General features: G+C 38.7%; 1 protein-coding gene and 1 non-coding gene across 3 annotated transcripts in view; one reads left to right on the forward strand and one right to left on the reverse strand.

Moving 5' to 3' along the window:
* The window catches only part of CCDC158 (coiled-coil domain containing 158), a 116574-nt gene that overhangs the window by 16245 nt on the left and 81688 nt on the right, over positions 1–18641 (forward strand). Inside the window, exons 3-4 of one of the 2 annotated variants that reach the window (XM_025385902.1) lie at positions 1375–1517; positions 8814–9031. In XM_025385902.1, coding sequence (XP_025241687.1) covers positions 1448–1517; positions 8814–9031 — 288 coding nt within the window. In that variant the 5' untranslated portion in view covers positions 1375–1447. The remainder of the gene's footprint in view (positions 1–1374; positions 1518–8813; positions 9032–18641) is intronic. The other variant, XM_025385901.1, reaches the window with a different exon arrangement.
* Positions 2496–2567, reverse strand: LOC112625609. Its single transcript, XR_003119690.1, has one exon. It is a non-coding gene; the product is annotated as a small nucleolar RNA SNORD50 (small nucleolar RNA).

The following is an 18641-nucleotide window of genomic DNA, read 5'->3' on the forward strand; positions in this document are numbered from 1 at the left end:
CTTTGTGATTCAGTCATTATTTCTGATATAATTTTGTTTTTTATTTCTCTGTCTTTCCTAACTTTAATCAACTCTCATTTAATCTCTTCCTGTTTGTTTGTTTTCTTGTTTCGTTTCTTGTCCATTTTTATTCTTTGACTTTACATTTCTAATTCAGGGGTGATTTTTCATACCCCTAAATGCTTGTTTGAGCATACTGGATTCAGCTTGGAGTATTATGTTACAGTTTTCTTTGGCTTCATGTTTGTTGTTTGTGGGAGAGACTTTTCATCATCAGAAAAGATTTTATTCATGTTTTCTGACATTTTGCAGTAGATGTAATCTGCTTTTATTTATTCCTATTCATTTTGTGGACAAAGTTCTTACTTTGAGACTGCCTTCTGCCATGCAGTTTCTTTATGGTTAGTGGTGTTGGGTGGGAAGGGTGGAAGGAGGGTGGTATATCTAGCTTGTGTTTTGTTTCTACTGGTTCCTTAGTGTTTCGCTCTCATTTCCTTCTTTCCCTTGACTGCCATGTCCCTAGGGGAGACCATCTTTTCTCTCTGTATCTCATTTGCCCCAAGAAACACTGCTGCTCTGAGGCCGCTACTTCTTCAAATACCTACTCCACTGTTAGGGCTGTGGATTATCAGGTTCCAACCTGTGCTTAATATTTTGACCTTTACTTTTTCACATCTGGGGGTGAATTTATCTGTACTTTTTCTGTCTTCTGCTTACCACTTCCCATTTTCTGTACCCTTAGGCTTGTAGTGTTGGTAGGTGGGCTGCAGAAATCATTCTGGAAAAAGTTTTCCCTCTACTTGCAGATTATTTGAAGGTTGTGGTACTCTCTGTCTTTCAGTGATGCTAGGGGTGTGGAGTGCCTGGTTGATTTTATGGCAATTTGGGAGGATGAGAGGAAGATTTAAAATCAGACCACCACCATTGTTCTCCACATTTAGAATTCTCCTCTTAGCTCAAACGAAAATTGTGAGCACTATTTGACATCAAAGAAGTTCTTCAACTTTTACTAGTGACTTCTATTTTGATGATTTGTGGTGTTTGCTAAGGAGATATTTTCTTCCATTATTTGATGGTGTAACTTTATGAGAAACCTCTACCCCAAATCAGAGCACTAATTACCACAATAATTATTAGTTTCTTATTTTCAGGTTGTCTTTAATAATCCACTTGGTCATTAAAATCAATAATTTTCACCATAAGATTGTATTCACTTATTAATTTTATGTAATACAGTGTATTTCAGTATAAATTATTTTTCTGGTGAAGAAATTATTACTAAATTTCAAATGTTAAAATGTCAGTTCCTGTTCCTCTATGAACTTTTTTCACATAGTACCTTATTAATAAAGATTGAATCTCTGTCTTTCATAGACAGGAACCAAAAGAACCAAAGAGGGAACCATTCATACTTCAAGATCTCTAAGAAGAGGTGGCAATATTTAATATGGAATCAAAAGCTTGTGAATCAAATAATGAAGATATTTTATCAAGTAGTGGTGTCACATCTAATGAAGGTATGTGCTGTTTATAAAACAAAATGGGAAAAAATTAGAATTAACCAATCTTCATGATATTCATTCAAGCTGCTGTTTCTAGTATGTTTTGTTTTTAACCATGTAGGTTGCATACCATGGTCATGAATGGCTACCATATTGTTTATAATTCTACTTTTTGAAGAAGAAATTCCTTTGTCTTTCAAGGAATTTTTTGTTTTAAAAAATGTTTCTACATTGAGGTACTTCAGCCTCAACATGCACCATGCCTTCCTAATGCCTTCTCTTCCTCCTGTGTCTCTTGGTCTGTCAGAATTTTGTATCATTTCACTTCTTTTTGCTTACCTGCTGCTACATCCAGTCAGGTACTGAGGCCCTGCTGATTTTCCTTTGAAGTGTCTCTTGAATTCATTTTTTCCCTCTCCATTTCCGTTACTGGTATTCTGGTTGAGGCTCCCATCACCTCTGATCCAAATTATTTCAATCAAAAGGTGATTCCTATGTCAGGAAAACAGACACAGATGGAATAAATAGTTGGAATTTAATACAAGGAATGGTTACATGGGTGCTGAAAGAGCTGCAAAGCCTAAAGGGATGAAACAACATGGAAATTACCAACTGCAGGAAGCTGCTACCAATCACGCCTTTGGCTAGAAGGACAATGAGAAAAGCAGCTGTTGCAAGGGCATGGAAGCTAGAGGTAGAACCACGGAGAGGGCTGTCTGGAAGGAGCTGAAGCCACCACTAACTACCAGATCCCCGTTTGAGACAGTGAGAGGACCATGACCTTGGTTTCCCCCTTTCTGCTGCCTCTGGCTCTTCTGCCAGCTCTTCCCATTGCAAACCTACCTGGAAGAGAACTAGAAAGGGAACCTACAACACTCGACAGAGAAGGGGAAGGACAGCGAATGCATTCAAGGGCAATCAGGCAAATGACCTGCACTTTCTCTTCCTTGCCCATCTCTCCTCATTCTTTTTTTCTTTTCAATTTAATGGTCTATCTCAGAAGCCAGAATCATACAAGTTTTCTTCTAGTAGAAATTCAGATTCGAAATAGGATAATCACAGATGTAACTCATTCTTTTAGTGCATGCAGAGATTATTCTCAGATATTGATTTGTTGTTTTACTGGTCTGCTTAGAAACATTTCTTTCAGCACCCTTATTGTATAAACATTTCTGCTTCTCACTATGCTCATACATCCTAAAATGCCGTTGTCATCTCCACCTTACTACACCCATCTCCCCTGCCCACCTCTGCTTGCTCACTTCCTACATAGCCACATCCTCATACTCATTATTGGCACTGGCACTTAGATCACGGGTTGTCCCTCCCTGCTCAGGTACATCATCATCCTGTAATACCATCCTCATGGGTGACTCATCTAAGATCTTAGACTTACAGCTTTTTGACCTCTTAAATTCTTACTATTTTACCTTTACTCTAGTTACCCACTCCCTTATTTTGGATCTTATTACCAAGAACTGATAGACTTCTGAAATTCAACCTCTTGTCTTTTATTTTTTTAACATAAACTCAAGATTTTATTGTCTTCATAAGAAAACAAAAGATGACACTGAGAACTGGATCGCTTCACCCTTTCTCTTCATATCTCAAGCCAGTTCAAGAGGCTTGCATCTTTTGGTTGCCAGCATTCTCTTAGATCTGCAGCTGGGTTCAATGCACTCAAGGCATCAGCACAATCTTCTTGATCGTTTTAGTCTTTTTCCAGAAAATCGACTTAGTCTGCCCACCATAGCCACTCTGCTTCCTGTCATCATGAGGCTTTCTCTGGGCGTACAGAAAATCCTTGCCCTTCTTGTACTGTGTTGTTTTGTGGAGTTGGTGCTTGTCACACTTTTTACAGAAAGTCTGTGGGTTTTAGGAACATTTACCGTGCTTGTGGGAGTGCTGTTGGCAAAGAAAGGAAGTTTGTTTTTCTTTTAACCTCCGATCTTTCAACAATCTCACTCCCTTATTCCTAGAGTACACCTGCTTTCTGCACATGAAGGTAGTGGACCCATGTCAAAAATCACACTTAATTTTAAACACTTAAATGGCTTAGATCCACACCTTGAGACTCTGATTCAGTAGGTCTAGAGTGGAGATCAGGCAGCACTGGATTTTTTTTAAAGCTCCCCAGGTGATCCTGATTTATAGCAAAGGTTGAGAACAACTGCTTTAGGTTCTGCCATTTTCTCCAAAATTATCAGCCTCATTCTATCTTCACTTTCTTTTGTATCATTCCTTATTTCAGCAAGTCACTTGCCAGTATTCTCAACTTCCTTTCCCCTTGATTATTCTCTTGCACTCTTTTTTTTTTTTTTTTTTAGACGGAGTCTCGCTCTGTTGCCCAGGCTGGAGTGCTGTGGCCGGATCTCAGCTCACTGCAAGCTCCGCCTCCCGGGTTTATGCCATTCTCCTGCCTCAGGCTCCCGAGTAGCAGGGACTACAGGCGCCTGCCACCTCGCCCGGCTAGTTTTGTGGGGGTTTTTTTGTATTTTTTAGTAGAGACGGGGTTTCACCATGTTAGCCAGGATGGTCTCGATCTCCTGACCTTGTGATCCGCCCGTCTCAGCCTCCCAAAGTGCTGGGATTACAGGCTTGAGCCACCGGGCCCGGCCCTCTCTTGCACTCTTACAGGAAAAACCAAATCCTTATCAGGCTGACTGCCTTCCCCGTTATTCAGTGGGCTGCTGCAAGATTTTGAATTTGCTAGGGAAAATACACAAATGTGTATTTTTCACTTCAAAGTCAGTCTCTTATCTCAATTGGATGCTGCTAAGAAATTTTTCTCATGATCTTAGCCAGGTGTCTTTCCAGTTTTCCATAATACTTATTTCAAAATCACACCATTCTTTTTTTTTGTTTTTTTGGTTGTGAGGGGTAGTGCAGAGGGAGGAGTATGAGGGTTTTTTTTATTATTATACTTTAAGTTCTAGGGTACATGTGCACAATGTGCAGGTCTGTTACATATGTATATATGTGCCATGTTGGTGTGCTGCACCCATTAACTCGTCATTTACATTAGGTATATCTCCTAATGCTAACCCTCCCCTATCACCCAACCCCATGACAGGCCCCAGTGTGTGATGTTCCCCACGCTGTGTCCAAGTGTTCTCATTGTTCAGTTCCCACCTATGAGTGAGAACATGCAGTGTTTGGTTTTCTGTCCTTGCGATAGTTTGCTCAGAATGATGGTTTCCAGCTTCATGACCATGTCCCTACAAAAGACATGAACTCATCCTTTTTTATGACTACATAGTATTCCATGGTGTTTATGTGCCACATTTCCTTAATCCAGTCTCTCACTGATGGACATTTGGGTTGGTTCCAAGTCTTTGCTATTGTGAATAGTGCCACAATAAACATATGAAAATCACACCATTCTTAACTCCCTTTCCCTGTCTTCTTCTTTCTCACTCTCAGATAACATTATTTCCTAATTTCTAGAGAAAATAGAAGCCCTATGCTGGTCCTCTCTTTTCTCCTCATGTCCTGTGCTGAAGGCCCACTATTTTTCGCAGTCCATGCCTGCTTCTCCCATAGCTCAATGGAAGAGTCAGCTTCTTAATTCACTAACCATGTTTTTCTTTTCACTCCCCATTGTCAACTCCTCTGCCCCTTCAGAGATCTGGCTCAGAAATTACCCCTGTTCATTCGTATCTTCAGCCTCTTTCTCTCCGTTTGCACCTTTTCATCAATAAAACCATGCCAAGTCTCTCCCAATCTAAAAACACTAACAAATACATAGAACACACAAACCAAAATGACAAAAATGCTTTTCCCTGACCTATCCCTTCCTGATCTCTCCTTCATAGTTGTGCCTTCTAAAAGAAAAATCTGTATTCCCTAGCTACGTTTCCTAACCATCCGTTCACTCTACAAGCTACTGCCTTACAGCTTTTGCGCCCAGTGTTCCAATGAAATCACTCCTGCCAATGTGGCCAGATTCCCCCTCTTTGCTAAGTCCAATGAACTGCTTTTTATTTATTTATTTATTTATTTATTTTGAGATGGAGTCTCACTCTGTCATCGCCCAGGCTGGAGTGCAGTGGCACGATCTAGGCTCACTGCAAGCTCTGCCTCCCGGGTTCATGCCATTCTCCTGCCTCAGCCTCCCAAGTAGGTGGGGCTACAGGCGCCCACTATCATTCCCGGCTAATTTTTTGTATTTTTAGTAGAGATGGGGTTTCACCGTGTTGCCTAGGCTGGTCTTGAACTCCTGAACTCAGGCAATCCACCTGTCTTGGCCTCCCAAAGTGCTGAGATTACATGCATGAGCCACGGCGCCCAGTCTATTTATCTTTAATTTAACTTAATTTAATTTAATTTAATTTAATTTTAAGTTCTGGGATACATGTGCAGGATATGCAGGTGTGTTGCATAGGTAAATGTGTGCCATCGTGGTTTGCGGCACCTATCAACCCATCACCTAGGTATTAAGCCCTGTATGCATTAGCCATGTATCCTGATGCTCTCCCTCCTTCTGCACCCCAATAGGCCCCAGTGTGCGATGTTCCCCACCCAGTTTTTTATTTGAAATTTTCTGAAGTTGCAGAAAAATGGAAAGAACAATACAGTGCTCTCCTTATATACCCTCCAACTGGATTCACCAGTTCTCCACATTTTGTCGTATTTGCTTTATCTGTGTACCTATAATATGTATCTCATTTTGCAAGACTATTTGAAAATTAGTTGAAAGCATCATGATTCTTGCTTTAAAACCTGAATGTGCATCTCCTAAGAATAAGGATGATTTTCTCAAACCACATTATTATATCTAAGATAAATACTGTCAATGCAGTATCATCTAATGTGTTCATATTTAAATTTCTCCAGTTGTCCTCCCAAAAAGTCTTAGGTATTTTTACTAATCTAGGAGCAAATCAAAGATCATGAATTGTATTTGGTTGTTTGATCTCCTTATTCTCTTTAAATTTATAACCATTCTCTCTCTCTCTGCATGTTTCTCATGGCATTGGCTTTAAGAGTTCAGAACAGTTATTACAGAATGTACCATAGAATGTCCCCATTCTAGAATTTTAAAACTTGTTTCTCATGTTCAGATTTAGGTTATACTCATTTGACAAGAGTTTTACATATGCGATGTGTACATTTTTTTTTTTTTTTGGTCTCGCTCTGTCGCCCAAGCTGGAGTGCAGTGGCATGATCTCAGCTCACTGCCACCTCTGCCTTCCGGTTTCAAATGATTCTTGTGCCTCAGCCTTCCAAGTAGCTGGGATTACAGGCACGCACCACCACGCCTGGCTAATTTTTTGTATTTTTAGTAGAGATGGGGTTTCACCATGTTGCCCAGGCTGGTCTTGAACTCCTGAACTCAGGCACTCCACCTGCCTTGGCCTCCCAAAGTGCTAGGATTACAGCCATGAGCCACCATGCCCAGCCAAGTGATGTATACTTTTACAGCATACCCCCAGGGAACACATAATGCCACATCCCACTAATTGAAAGTTACATTTCCCCCTTTATAATTAATATGTAATCTTTAGCGTATCTTTTGAAACCCTGTGAATATCCTGCTACTAAATAATCCTTCATCCAGTGGCTTCAGCGTCAACTAAAGATCCGTGCCTAATCAATTATTACATTGATGATTTTCTAATTTTATCATCATTATTAGCTGACATTCTTCAGGAATAAAACAGCTTTCCCTGTTATCATTATAGAACCATCTTTTGTTTTTTTAATTTAAAGTGCTATGATGCATTGCTGTCACTACTGTTTTTGATTCTCAGGTGTATCAAATTTGACCAGTCCCTTAAAGCTGGCTTCTGTGTCTTTTTAAAGGCATTACCCCAATTTATTGCTTTCTGGTATATCAAAACGTTTCAGGCTCACCTTGTATTTTGCCTGCTCCCTCAGACCTGGATTCAGCCATTTTGCTAGGAAGCCCTTGTTCCTTTTAGGAGGGAATCATATTCAGAAATCAAGATCTGGCATGCATATTGCTACTGAGGTGCCATTGTGTCTCGGACCGTTCAGTGGCTAAAGCTTGGAAGTCAATTTTTAAAAATCATAAGTTAGAAGCACTGATAACTCAAATTCAAATCCGATACCATAGAGTTCTTCCTTATCATTCGTATTTGTGTCTTTCCTACAGTGAAAACCCTAATTTCCAAAGACCTCAGTACATTCATTCATTTTCTCTCTTCTATAATACACATGAACTAGTTTCAGAATTATAACAACACTACCAACATTAACCACTTACTAAGTAACCAAGGCTGGCTGTACAGTGTTCTAATGTTAGCACTGTGTTCTAATGTTATTTGAAGGAACAGTCTTCTTTTCTCTGTGAGGTGGTTATCAATTTCCTTATTTACTTAGGTTTACTTGTTTTTATTAGTATTTAATTTATTTTCATTTTGTTTTTAATTTTATTTTTGAATACATGTAACATTTGCATGGCTCAGAAATAAAAACTTTGTAAACAGTATGCTCTAATTAGAGTCTTGCTCCCATCCCTATCTGCACCACTCTGTTTCCACTTATCCCTATACCCCATAGATAGCTGCTTTTATGAGTTTCTGTTTTATTCTTCCAGGTTTTTGTTTGTTTGTTTGTTTTTTGCAAAATTAAGCAAATGCTACAAACACACAAAAACACATACACCCTTCCTTCTCCTTTCTTACAAAGAGGAGGGAAATTAACCTGTACCTCCTCAAGGGAGGAATATCAAAGAATTTTTGGACATATTTTAAAACCACCACCAGTTTGCCCCCGACCACAAATTATTTACTTTTCACTCACATGCAAAACACATTCACCTCCCAAGAAGGCCCCTAACAGTCTCATCCTGCTACAGCATCAGCTTAAGGCCAAAATTGCTTTATCCCTTCACATGCGTATTTTCCCCCAAGACCTTGAGCTTCTTTGGGGTTCAATAAGGGAATCAGTTAGCATAATTGTGCACAAAATTATTTTATGAAAAAGTTAATGAATGGCCCAGGCCCGGTGGCTCATACCTATAATCCCAGCACTTTGGGAGGCCGAGGTGGGCAGATCACCTGAGGTCAGGAGGTCAGGAGGTCAGGAGTTCGAGACCAGACCATGGTTTCATCATGGCTAATATGGTGAAACCCTGTTTCTACTAAAAATACAAAAAATTAGCCGGGCATGGTGGCTTGCTCCTGTATTACCAGCTACTTGGGAGGCTGAGGCAGGAGAATCGCTTGAACCAGGAGGCAGAGGTTGCAATGAGCGAGATCGCATCATTGCACTCCAGCTTGGGCAACAAGAGTGAAACTCCTTCTCCAAAAAAAAAAGTTAATTAATGAATTCTTTGATATTTAGGTTCTTCAAGTCCGTTTTTTGTGTCGTCTATTCGTGGTACAATAATTGAAAACACATCTTCAGCTGGGACTTTGACACAGGTTCCTTTTTTCCCTAAATATGAAGTGGAACTTGATTCTCCTAGAAAAATCATCCAATATCCTGGAAAGGAACACTTTGAACGTGTTTTAGAAGAATATTCACATCAAGTCAAAGATTTACAGAGAAGACTAAATGAAGTGAGTTGCCTTCTCTTCTAGTACCTGATGCTATTTGAGGGACAACAGTGAGGCCCAATATGTAGTTGTAAAGCCAGTTATACAACTTCCTGAAAGAAAAAACTAACAATGGGTTTATTGGTTAAATTTGTTAATTTGACCTGTGTCTTCTATTTTCAGTATTAAAATTGGGCTAATGAAAAGTCTACATATTTATTTTTCTTTTTTAATAATTATTCAAAGCACCTTGGTTTCACGATGTAAATTTTAACAAAACTTGAATAACTCAAAATTATAAGTAGCATTTATCTGCAGCTATAATTAATGATTGGCGTAGACCTATTGTCCTACTAACATGATACCTGATTTCTCTTTACAAAGCAATGGTAGAGGGTAGGTTTTTAGATATGTGTGTATGCATCATAGCTAAATAGCATCTAGAAGTTATTTGCTAAAAATTTCAAGTGGACATTATGTAGAATCAAACTGGCTTTACAATTGCATATTGGGTCCCAGTAGTTAACAATCTAAAAGCCAAACTCCTTACTGTAACATCCAAAGCTCTTCATGCTCTAACCTCGCCCTGGTACATTTTAGGCTCATATGCTACCCATTCTCCATAGGTACCTCTATTCTGGCAGTATCGGGCCACTTGCTTGTCCCTGGATACCGCGCTATTCCAGACCTGCATGCCTTTGCCCAGGCCATTTTCTCTTCTCTACTTTGTCTGCCTGGCAAACTCTTATTATGCACCAAGACTCAACTTAGGCATTTTCTTCTCTGAAGCCTTTCCTCTAGATGACATTAGGTGTGCTTTCCTCTGTACAGTTACTGCCATTTGTACACATTTATTGTAGTATTTAGTACATCTAATTTTTCTCATTACCGCATTACCTCATCAGATTGTGTGAGCATTTTTAGGAAAAAAAAATCTACAATTTTATTTAGTGTTGAAAATTATGTACCCCAGTATGCACAGGGATAAAAAAAAAATGAGTAAGATAGGACTTACAAGGAATTCATAGTCTGGGAGGGGAGCTTGTCATATAAACAGTGGAATTACCCTATGATAAGTACACTAATGAAGATGTATATATAGACAAAGGAAGCACAGAAGTACCAATGAGGAGAAGAAACAGTGTCTTAATTTGTTTTCTATGTCTATCCCCTAATAGTATATGACACTTTATTGGCCTTCAGTAAATATGTGTTAAATCAGTAAATTTCCTTTCTTGTGTAGGTTTTTGTTTTTACTGGGGTTCCTAATTGCCTTTCTTTTTCCTTATACTATTTGCCTTTATCATATCCTTATTAGAAAAAAACACATCATATAGGTTTTCTATATCCTCCTTTGACCCAGGACACTCCAAGCATCTTCTGACCTTTTGCCCAGTCTAGATTAGTTTCTCTTAGGTCTCTTGTATAACTCTTTTCCTAAGACTTCTGCTACTACTTTCCAGGTTGAATCCATGGTTTCCAGGAATCACTGTTTTCTCTCTTTTTTCTTTCTTTTTTTTTTGATTAAACAAAAAGGCATATGTATTTATGGAGTATATGAACTATTTTGGTCAGGCATGCAATGTGTAAAAAATCACATGATGGAAAATTGGGTACCCATCCTCTCAAGCATTTATACTTCATGTTACAAACAATCAAATTATATTCTTTTAGTTATTTGAAAATGTACAATTGAATTATTATTGACTATAATCACCCTGTTGTGCTATCAAATACTAGGTCTTATTCATTGTATTTTTTTGTACCCATTAACCATCCCCACCTCCCCTTGGCACTCCCCCACTACCCTTCCCACCCTCTCTGGTAACCATCCCTCTACTCTCTATCTCCATGAATTCAATTGTTTTGATTTTTAGATCCCACAAATAAGCAAGAACATGTGATGTCTGTCTTTCTGTGCCTGGCTTATTTCACTTAACATAATGACCTCCAGTTCCATCCATGTTGTTGCAAATGACAGTATCTCATTCTTTTTTATGGTAAATGGTACTCCACTGTTTATAAGTACCACATTTTCTATATCCATTCATCTGTGGTGGTTGGACACTAAGGTTGCTTCCAAATCTTGGCTATTGTGAACAGTCTGCAACAAACATGGGAGTGCAGATACCTCTTTGGTATATTGATTTCCTTTTTGGGGGGTATATACCCAACAGTGGGATTGCTGGATCGTATGGTAGCTCTATTTTCAGTTTTTTTGAGGGACCTCCAAACTGTTCTTTATAGTGGTTGTACTAATTCACATTCCCACCAACAGTGTACAAGGGTTCCCTTTTCTCCATATCCTTGCCAGCATTTGTTATTGCCTAACTTTTGGATAAAAACTGTTTTAACTGGGGTGAGTTGATATCTCATTGTAGTTCAGATTTGCATTTCTCTAATGATCAGTGATATTGAGCACTTTCTCATATACCTGTTTGCCATTTGTATTTGTTCTTTGAGAAATGTCTATTCAAATCATTTCCCTATTTTTAGTCAAATTACTAGATTTTTTCCTATAGAGTTGTTTGAGCTCCTTATGTATTCTGGTTATTAATCCCTTGTCAAATGAGTAGTTTGCAGATATTTCTTCCCATTCTGTGGGTTTTCTCTTCACTTTGTTGATTGTTTCCTTTGCTGTGTAGAAGCTTTCTAACTTGATGTGATCCCATTTGTCCATTTTTGCATTGGTTGCCTGTGCATGTGGGGTATTACTCAAGAAATTTTTGCCTAGAACAGTGTCCTAGGAAGTTTCCCCCAATGTTTTCTCATAGAGTTTCATAGTTTGAGGTCTTATATATAAGTCTTTTAACCCTTTTTGATTTGATTTTTAAATGTGGTGAGAGATAGGGATCTAGTTTCATTCTTCTGCATATGGATATCCAGTTTTCCCAGTACCATTTATTGAAAAGACTGTCTTTTCCCTAATATATGTTCTTGGCACCTTTGTTGAAAATAAATTCACTGTATGTGAGTGGATTCATTTCTGGGTTCTCTATTCTGTTTTATTGTTCTATGTGTTTGTTTTTATGCCAGTACCATGCTGTTCTGGTTACTGTAGCTCTGTAATGTAATTTAAAGTCAGATAATGGGTTCCCCCAGTTTTATTCTTTTTGTTCAGGATAGCTTTGGCCATTCTGCATCTTTTGTGACTCCATATGAATTTTAAGATTTTTTTTTCTATTTCTGTGAAGAATACCATTAGTATTTTGATAGAGATTGCATTGAATCTGTAGATTGCTTTGGATTTTATGGACATTTTAACAATATTGATTTTTCTAATCCATGAATATGGGATACCTTTCCGATTTTTGGTGTCCTCTTCCATTTCTTTCATCAGTATTTTATAGTTTTCATTGTTGAGGTCTTTCACTTCTTTGGTTAATTCCTAGTTATTTCATTTTATTTGTGGAACTTGTAATGGGATTACTTTTTTATTTCTTTTTCAGATTGCTCACTGTTGGCATATAGAAATGCTATTGATTTTTATATGTTGACTGTATCCTGCAATGTGACTGAATTTGCTTATTAGTTCTAATAGTTTTTTGGTGGAGTCTTTAGGTTTTTTCCAAATATAAGATTATATCATCTGCAAACAAGGATAATTTGACTTCTTCCGTTCCAGTTTGAATGTCATTTATTTCTTTCTCTATGTGATTGCTCAAGCTAGGACTTCCAGTACTTTGTTGAATAACAATGGTGAAAGTGGGCATCTTTGTCGTGTTCCAGATCTTGCAAGAAAGGCTTTTAGTTTTTCTCCGTTAAGTATAATACTAGCTGTGGTTCTGTCATATATGGTTTTTATTATGTTGATCTTGTAGGTGTGCTTCATTGTTTTCTATTCTCTACCCACTTTTTTGAGAGTTTTATCCTGAAGAGATGTTTAATTTTATCAAATGCTTTTTCAGCCTCAATTGAAATAGTCATATGGTTTTTGTTTTTCATTATGTTGATATGATGTATCACATTGATTGATTTACATATGTTTAACCATCCTTGCATCCCAGGGATAAATCCCACTTGGTCCTGATATATGAACTTTTTAATGTATTGCTGAATTCAGTTTGCTAGTATTTTGTTGAGAATTTCTGCATCAATATTCATCAGAGATACTGACCTGTAGTTTTCTTTTTTTGATGTGTCTTTGTCTGGTTTTGGTATCAGGGTAATAACTGCCATCATAGAATGAGTTTGGAAGAAGTTCCTCTTCCTCAATTTTTTGGAACAGTTGAGTATAATTGGTGTTGGTTCTTTCAATGTTTGGTATTCAGCAGTGAAGCCATCAGGTTCTGGGCTTTTCTTTACTGGGACTTGTTCAGGTTTTAGATTTCTTCAGGGTTCAATCCTGGTAAGTTGTATGTGTCTAGGAATTTGTCCTTTTTTTCTAGATGTTTCCAGTTCATTGGCATGTAATCACTCATAGTAGCTACTAATGATCCTTTGAATTTATGCAGTATCAGTTGTAATGTATCCTTTTTTGTCTCTGAATATATTTATTTGGGTCTTCTATCTTTTTTTCTTGGTCTGGCTAAAGGTTTGTCAAATTTATCTTGTCAAACAACTTTTTGTTTCATTGATCTTTTGTATTATTTTCTTCATTTTAATTTTATTTCTGCTCTGATCTTTATTATTTCTTTTCTTGTACTAATTTTGGGTTCAGTTTGCTCTTGCTTTTCTGGTTCTTTAAAATACATCATTTAAATTGTTTATTTGAAGTTTTTCTTCTTTTTTGAAGTAGGCGCTTAATAGATATATATATTTCCCTCTTGGTACTGCTTTCACTGTATCCCATAGGTTTTGGGATGTGTGTTTCCATGATCATCTGTTTCAATAAAATTTTTAATTTCCTTCTTAATTTCTTCATTGACTCACTGGTCATTCAGGAGCATATTGTTTAATTTCTGTGTATTTGTATGGTTTCCAAAATTCCCCTTGTTATTGATTTGTAGTTTTATTCCCTTGTTGTCAGAGAAGATGGTTGATATTATTTCAGGTTTTCTTGGATGTTTTAAGACTTGTTTTGTGACCTAACGTATGGTCTCTCCTTGAGAATCATCCATGAGCTGAGGAATGTATTCTGCCCAGAACATTCCTGTGTCTATTGCTGTGTGTATACAAGGCTGTGTATTCTGCAGCCTTTGGATGAAATGTTCTGTAAATATCCATTGGCTCCATTTGGTCTATGGTGCAGATTAGGTTTTATGTTTCTTTGTAGGTTTTCTGTCTGGACGATCTATCCAGTCCTGAAAGTGGGGTGTTGATGTATCTTGCTATTATTGTATTGAGGCTTTTCTCACTTTTATTTCTGATAATATTTGCTTTATATATCTGGATGCCCCAGTCATGACTGCATATGTATTTTAAATTGTTACCTCCTCTTACTGAATTGACCCATTTATCATTATATTGTGACTTCTTTGTCTCTTCTTATAGTTTTTGTCTTGAAATCTATTTTGTCTGATATAAGTATAGCTACATCTGCTCTTTTTTGGTTTCCATTGGCATGGAATATCTTTTTCCATCCCTTTATTTTCATACTGTGTGTGTCTTTGTAGGTGTAGTGTGTTTCTCATTGGCAACAGATCAGTGAGTCTTGTTTTTTAATCCATTCAGCCACTCTGTGTCTTTTGATTAGAGAGTTTAGTCCATTTATGTTCAATGTTATTATTGATGAGTAAGGACTTACTCCTGCCATTTTTGTTATTTGCTTTCTGGTTGTTTTGTAGTCTTCTATTCCTTCTTTTCCTTCCTGTATTCCTCCTAGTGAAGGTGATTTTTCTCTGTTGATATGCTTTGATTTCTTTATTTTTAAGCCAGTCAAATTTAGCAGTTGGTTTTATACCAACTCTAGTGACACTAATGTTAATAAGTTCTGATAACCAACTACCATGCTTTGATTTCTTGCTTTTATTTTCTGCATATCTGTTGTATGTTTTTCACCTTTGAGGTTACCATGAGGCTTGCAATACTCTCTTATAAGCCATTATTTTAAACCCATCACTTTTTAAGTGATGACAGTTTAACGCTGATTGCATAACAAACAAACATACAAAAACAAAACTAATACAAACTCTACAGTTTGACTTTGTGCTCCCACTTTTTAACTTTTAGTTGTTTCTATTTGAATCTTATTGTAATATCTATGGCTTGAAAAGTTGTTATGATTATTTTTTATTGGTTTATCATTTAGCCTTTCTACTTAAGAGAAGTTTACACATCACAATTACAGTGTTATATTATTCTGTGTTTTTCTGTGTGCTTACTATTACCAATGAGTTTTGTACCTTTGGATGATTTATTCTTGCTTATTAACATCCTTCTCTTTCAGATTGAAGAACTCCCTTTAGCATTTCTTGTAGGACGGGTCTGGTCTGGTGTTGATGAAATTCCTCATCTTTTGTTTTCTAGAAAAGTGTTTATTTCTCCTTCATGTTTGAAGGATATTTTCACTAGATATATTATTCTGTGGTAGATGGTTTTTTTCCTTCAACACTTTAAATATGTCATGCCACTCTCTCCTGGCATGTAAGATTTCCACTGAAAAGCCTGCTGCCAGATGTACTGGAGCTTCATTGTATGTTGTTTCTTTTCTCTTGCTGCTTTCAGGATCCTTTATCCTTGACCTTTGGGAGTTTGATTATTAATTGCCTTGAGATAGTCTTCTTTGAGTTAAATCTTCTTGATGTTCTGTAACCTTGTACTTGAATGTTGGTATTTTTCTCTAGGGTTGGAAAGTTCTCTGATGCTTTCCCTTTGAATAAACTTTCTACCCCTATCTCTTTCTCTAACTCCCTTTTAAGGCCAATAAGTTAGATTTGCCCTTTTGAGGCCATTTTCTAGATCTTGTAGGTGTGCTTCATTGTTTTCTTTTCTTTTTTATTTTGTTTCCTCTGACTGTATATTTTCAAATAGCCTGTCTTCTGACTAATTCTTTCTTCTGCTTGATCATTTCTGGTATTAAGAGACTCTGATGCATTCTTCAGCACATCAATTGCATTTTTCAATTCTAATATTTCGCTTGATTCTTTGTAGTTATTTTAATCTCTTTGTTAAATTTATCTGATAGAATTCTGAATTCTTTTTCTGAGTTGTCTTTAATTTCTTTGAATTTCCTCAAAACAGATATTTTGAATTATCTGTCTGAAAAGTCATATATCTCTGTTTTTTCAGGATTGGTCCCTGGTACCTTACTTAATTCATTTAGTGAGGTCATGTTTTCCTGGATGGTGTTGATGCTTGTAGATGTACTTTGGTGTCTGGGCATTGAAGTTAGTTATTTGTGGTAGTCTTCACAGTTGAGCTTATTTGTGCCTGTCCTTCTCAGGAAGGCTTTCCAGGTATTCAAAACCCCAAGCCTAATAACGCTGTGGTTTTTGCAGACTCATAGAGGTACTGCCTTAGTGGTCTTGGATAAGATCTAGAAGAATTATCTGGATTACCACGCAGAGACTCTTGTTCTTTTCTCTTACCTTTCTCCCAAACATATGAAGTTTCTCTGTCTCTCTCCCTCTCTGTGCTGACCCACGTGGAACTGCGGGTGTGGTTATGCAAGCACTCCTGTGGCTGCCAACACTGGGAATGTGATGGGTCAGACCTGAAGTCAGCACTGCACTGAGTCTTGTCCAAGGTCCTTCCCTTCAGAGTGGTGAGATCCCCCAGGTCCTGTGCATGTCCGGACATGCTGTCTGGGAGCCAGGGATTGGAGCCAAATACCTTAGCAGTTTACCTTATGTTCTGTTCTACTGCGGCTAAGCTGGCAGTCAAACCACAATACAAAGTCCTTCCCATTCTTTCCTCCCCTTTCCAAAGGCAGAGGAGCTTCTCCCTGTGGCACGACCACCACTAGTCCATGGAGTTTCTGCCCTGCCACCACTGATGTTTACTTAAAGCCAAGGGCTCTTTGATTAGCTTGTGGTGAATGTTGCCAGGCCTGGGACTCACCCTTTAGGGCACCCTTTAGGACTCACCCTGGGACTCACCCAAGGGCTCTTTATTTTTATTATTTTTATTTTTATTATTTTTTGAGATAGAGTCATGTTCTGTCACCCAGGCTGGAGTGCAGTGGTGCCATCTCGGCTCACTGCAACTTCTGCCTTCCGAGTTCAAATGATTCTCCTGCCTCAGCCCCCTAAGGACCTGAGACTACACGCATGCGCCACCATGCCCGGCTAATATTTTTGTTTTGGTTTGGTTTCTTTTTTTTTTTTTTTTTGAGACAGAGTCTCTCTCTGTCACCCAGGCTGGAGTACAGTGGCGCAATCTCAGCTCACTGCAACCTCTGCCTCCCAGGTGCAAGCGATTCTCCTGCCTCAGCCTGCTGAGTAGCTGGGACTACAGGCACACGCCACCACACCTGGCTAATTTTTGTATTTTTAGTAGAGACAGGGTTTCACCATTTTGGCCAGGCTGGTCTCGAACTCCTGACCTCATGATGCCCGCCTCGGCCTCCCAAAGTGCTGGGATTACAGGCATGAGCTACCGCACCCAGCCTATTTTTTTGGATTTTTAGTAGAGACGGGGTTTCACCATGTTGGTCAGGCTGGTCTCGAACTCCTGAGCTCAAATGATCTGCCCACCTCGGCTTCTCAAAGTGCTAGAATTCCAGGTGTGAGCCACCATGCCTGGTCCCCAAGGACTCTTTAGTCAGCAGGTAATGAACCCTTCCAGGACTGCATTCTTCCCTTTAAGGCAATGGGTTCCCTTTTGACCCAGGGTGTATCTTGAATTGTTGTCCAGGAGGTAGGTCTTGAAATGGGGACCTCATGACTCTGCCCACTGCCCTACCCTACTGTGGCTGAACTGGTATCTAACATGCAAGACAAAGTCCTTTTTACGCTTTGCTCTCCTCTCCTCAAATAGAAGGAAGGAGTCACTTTTGTTGCTGCAAGCTGCACTGTCTGGGGTTGGGAAAGGGATTGTGCAAGCACTCCCTTAACCACACCAGCTTGGGTCTCCTTAGGTCACATGCCGCCATAGTTTACTGGCTCTAAGCCCAGCCTAGCTTAGAGGAATTGCCTAAGAATTGCAGTCCTTGTGTCCTAGACTGCCTTTCAAATTTACCTAGGACCCCAGTGCACGTCAGCATGTGGTGGTGAGGCTTGCTGAGAAACTTGAGTTCTGACCACTGAAATGGACGATTCCCCTCTGACTAGGGCTGGTCCAAATGCTGCCTCTAAGTGCAGCATGGCTTGATTCTCCCCTCTGATGGGGCAGCACTGAATTAAATATAAAGTCCCCCCATTGCTGTGCTCTCCCTCCCCTACGCAGATCCTCTGCATAGCCACTGCTGGAGGATGGTGAAAGGGGTGGTGTTGGAGATTCAAGACTGTCTCTCCTGCCCTCTTCAATGCCTCCTTCCACCATATGAATTAAAACCAGGTACTATTTTTAATGGTGGAGGGTGTCCAGGTTCTTGGCGTCTTGAACAAAGAATTGGACAAAAGACACAAACCAAGGAAGGAATGAAGGAATTTATTGAAAATGAAAGTACACTCCACAGTGTGGGAGTGGGCCTGAGCACAGAAACTCAAAAGCCCAGTTAGAGAATTTTTGGGAGTTTAAATACTCCCTAGAGGATTCCATTGGTTACTTGGAGGTATGCCCTATGTAAATGGGGAAAATGAAATAAAGTTAC

The sequence above is a fragment of the Theropithecus gelada genome, chromosome 5, assembly GCF_003255815.1.
Source record: "Theropithecus gelada isolate Dixy chromosome 5, Tgel_1.0, whole genome shotgun sequence".
In the NCBI taxonomy this organism is placed as follows: domain Eukaryota; kingdom Metazoa; phylum Chordata; class Mammalia; order Primates; family Cercopithecidae; genus Theropithecus; species Theropithecus gelada.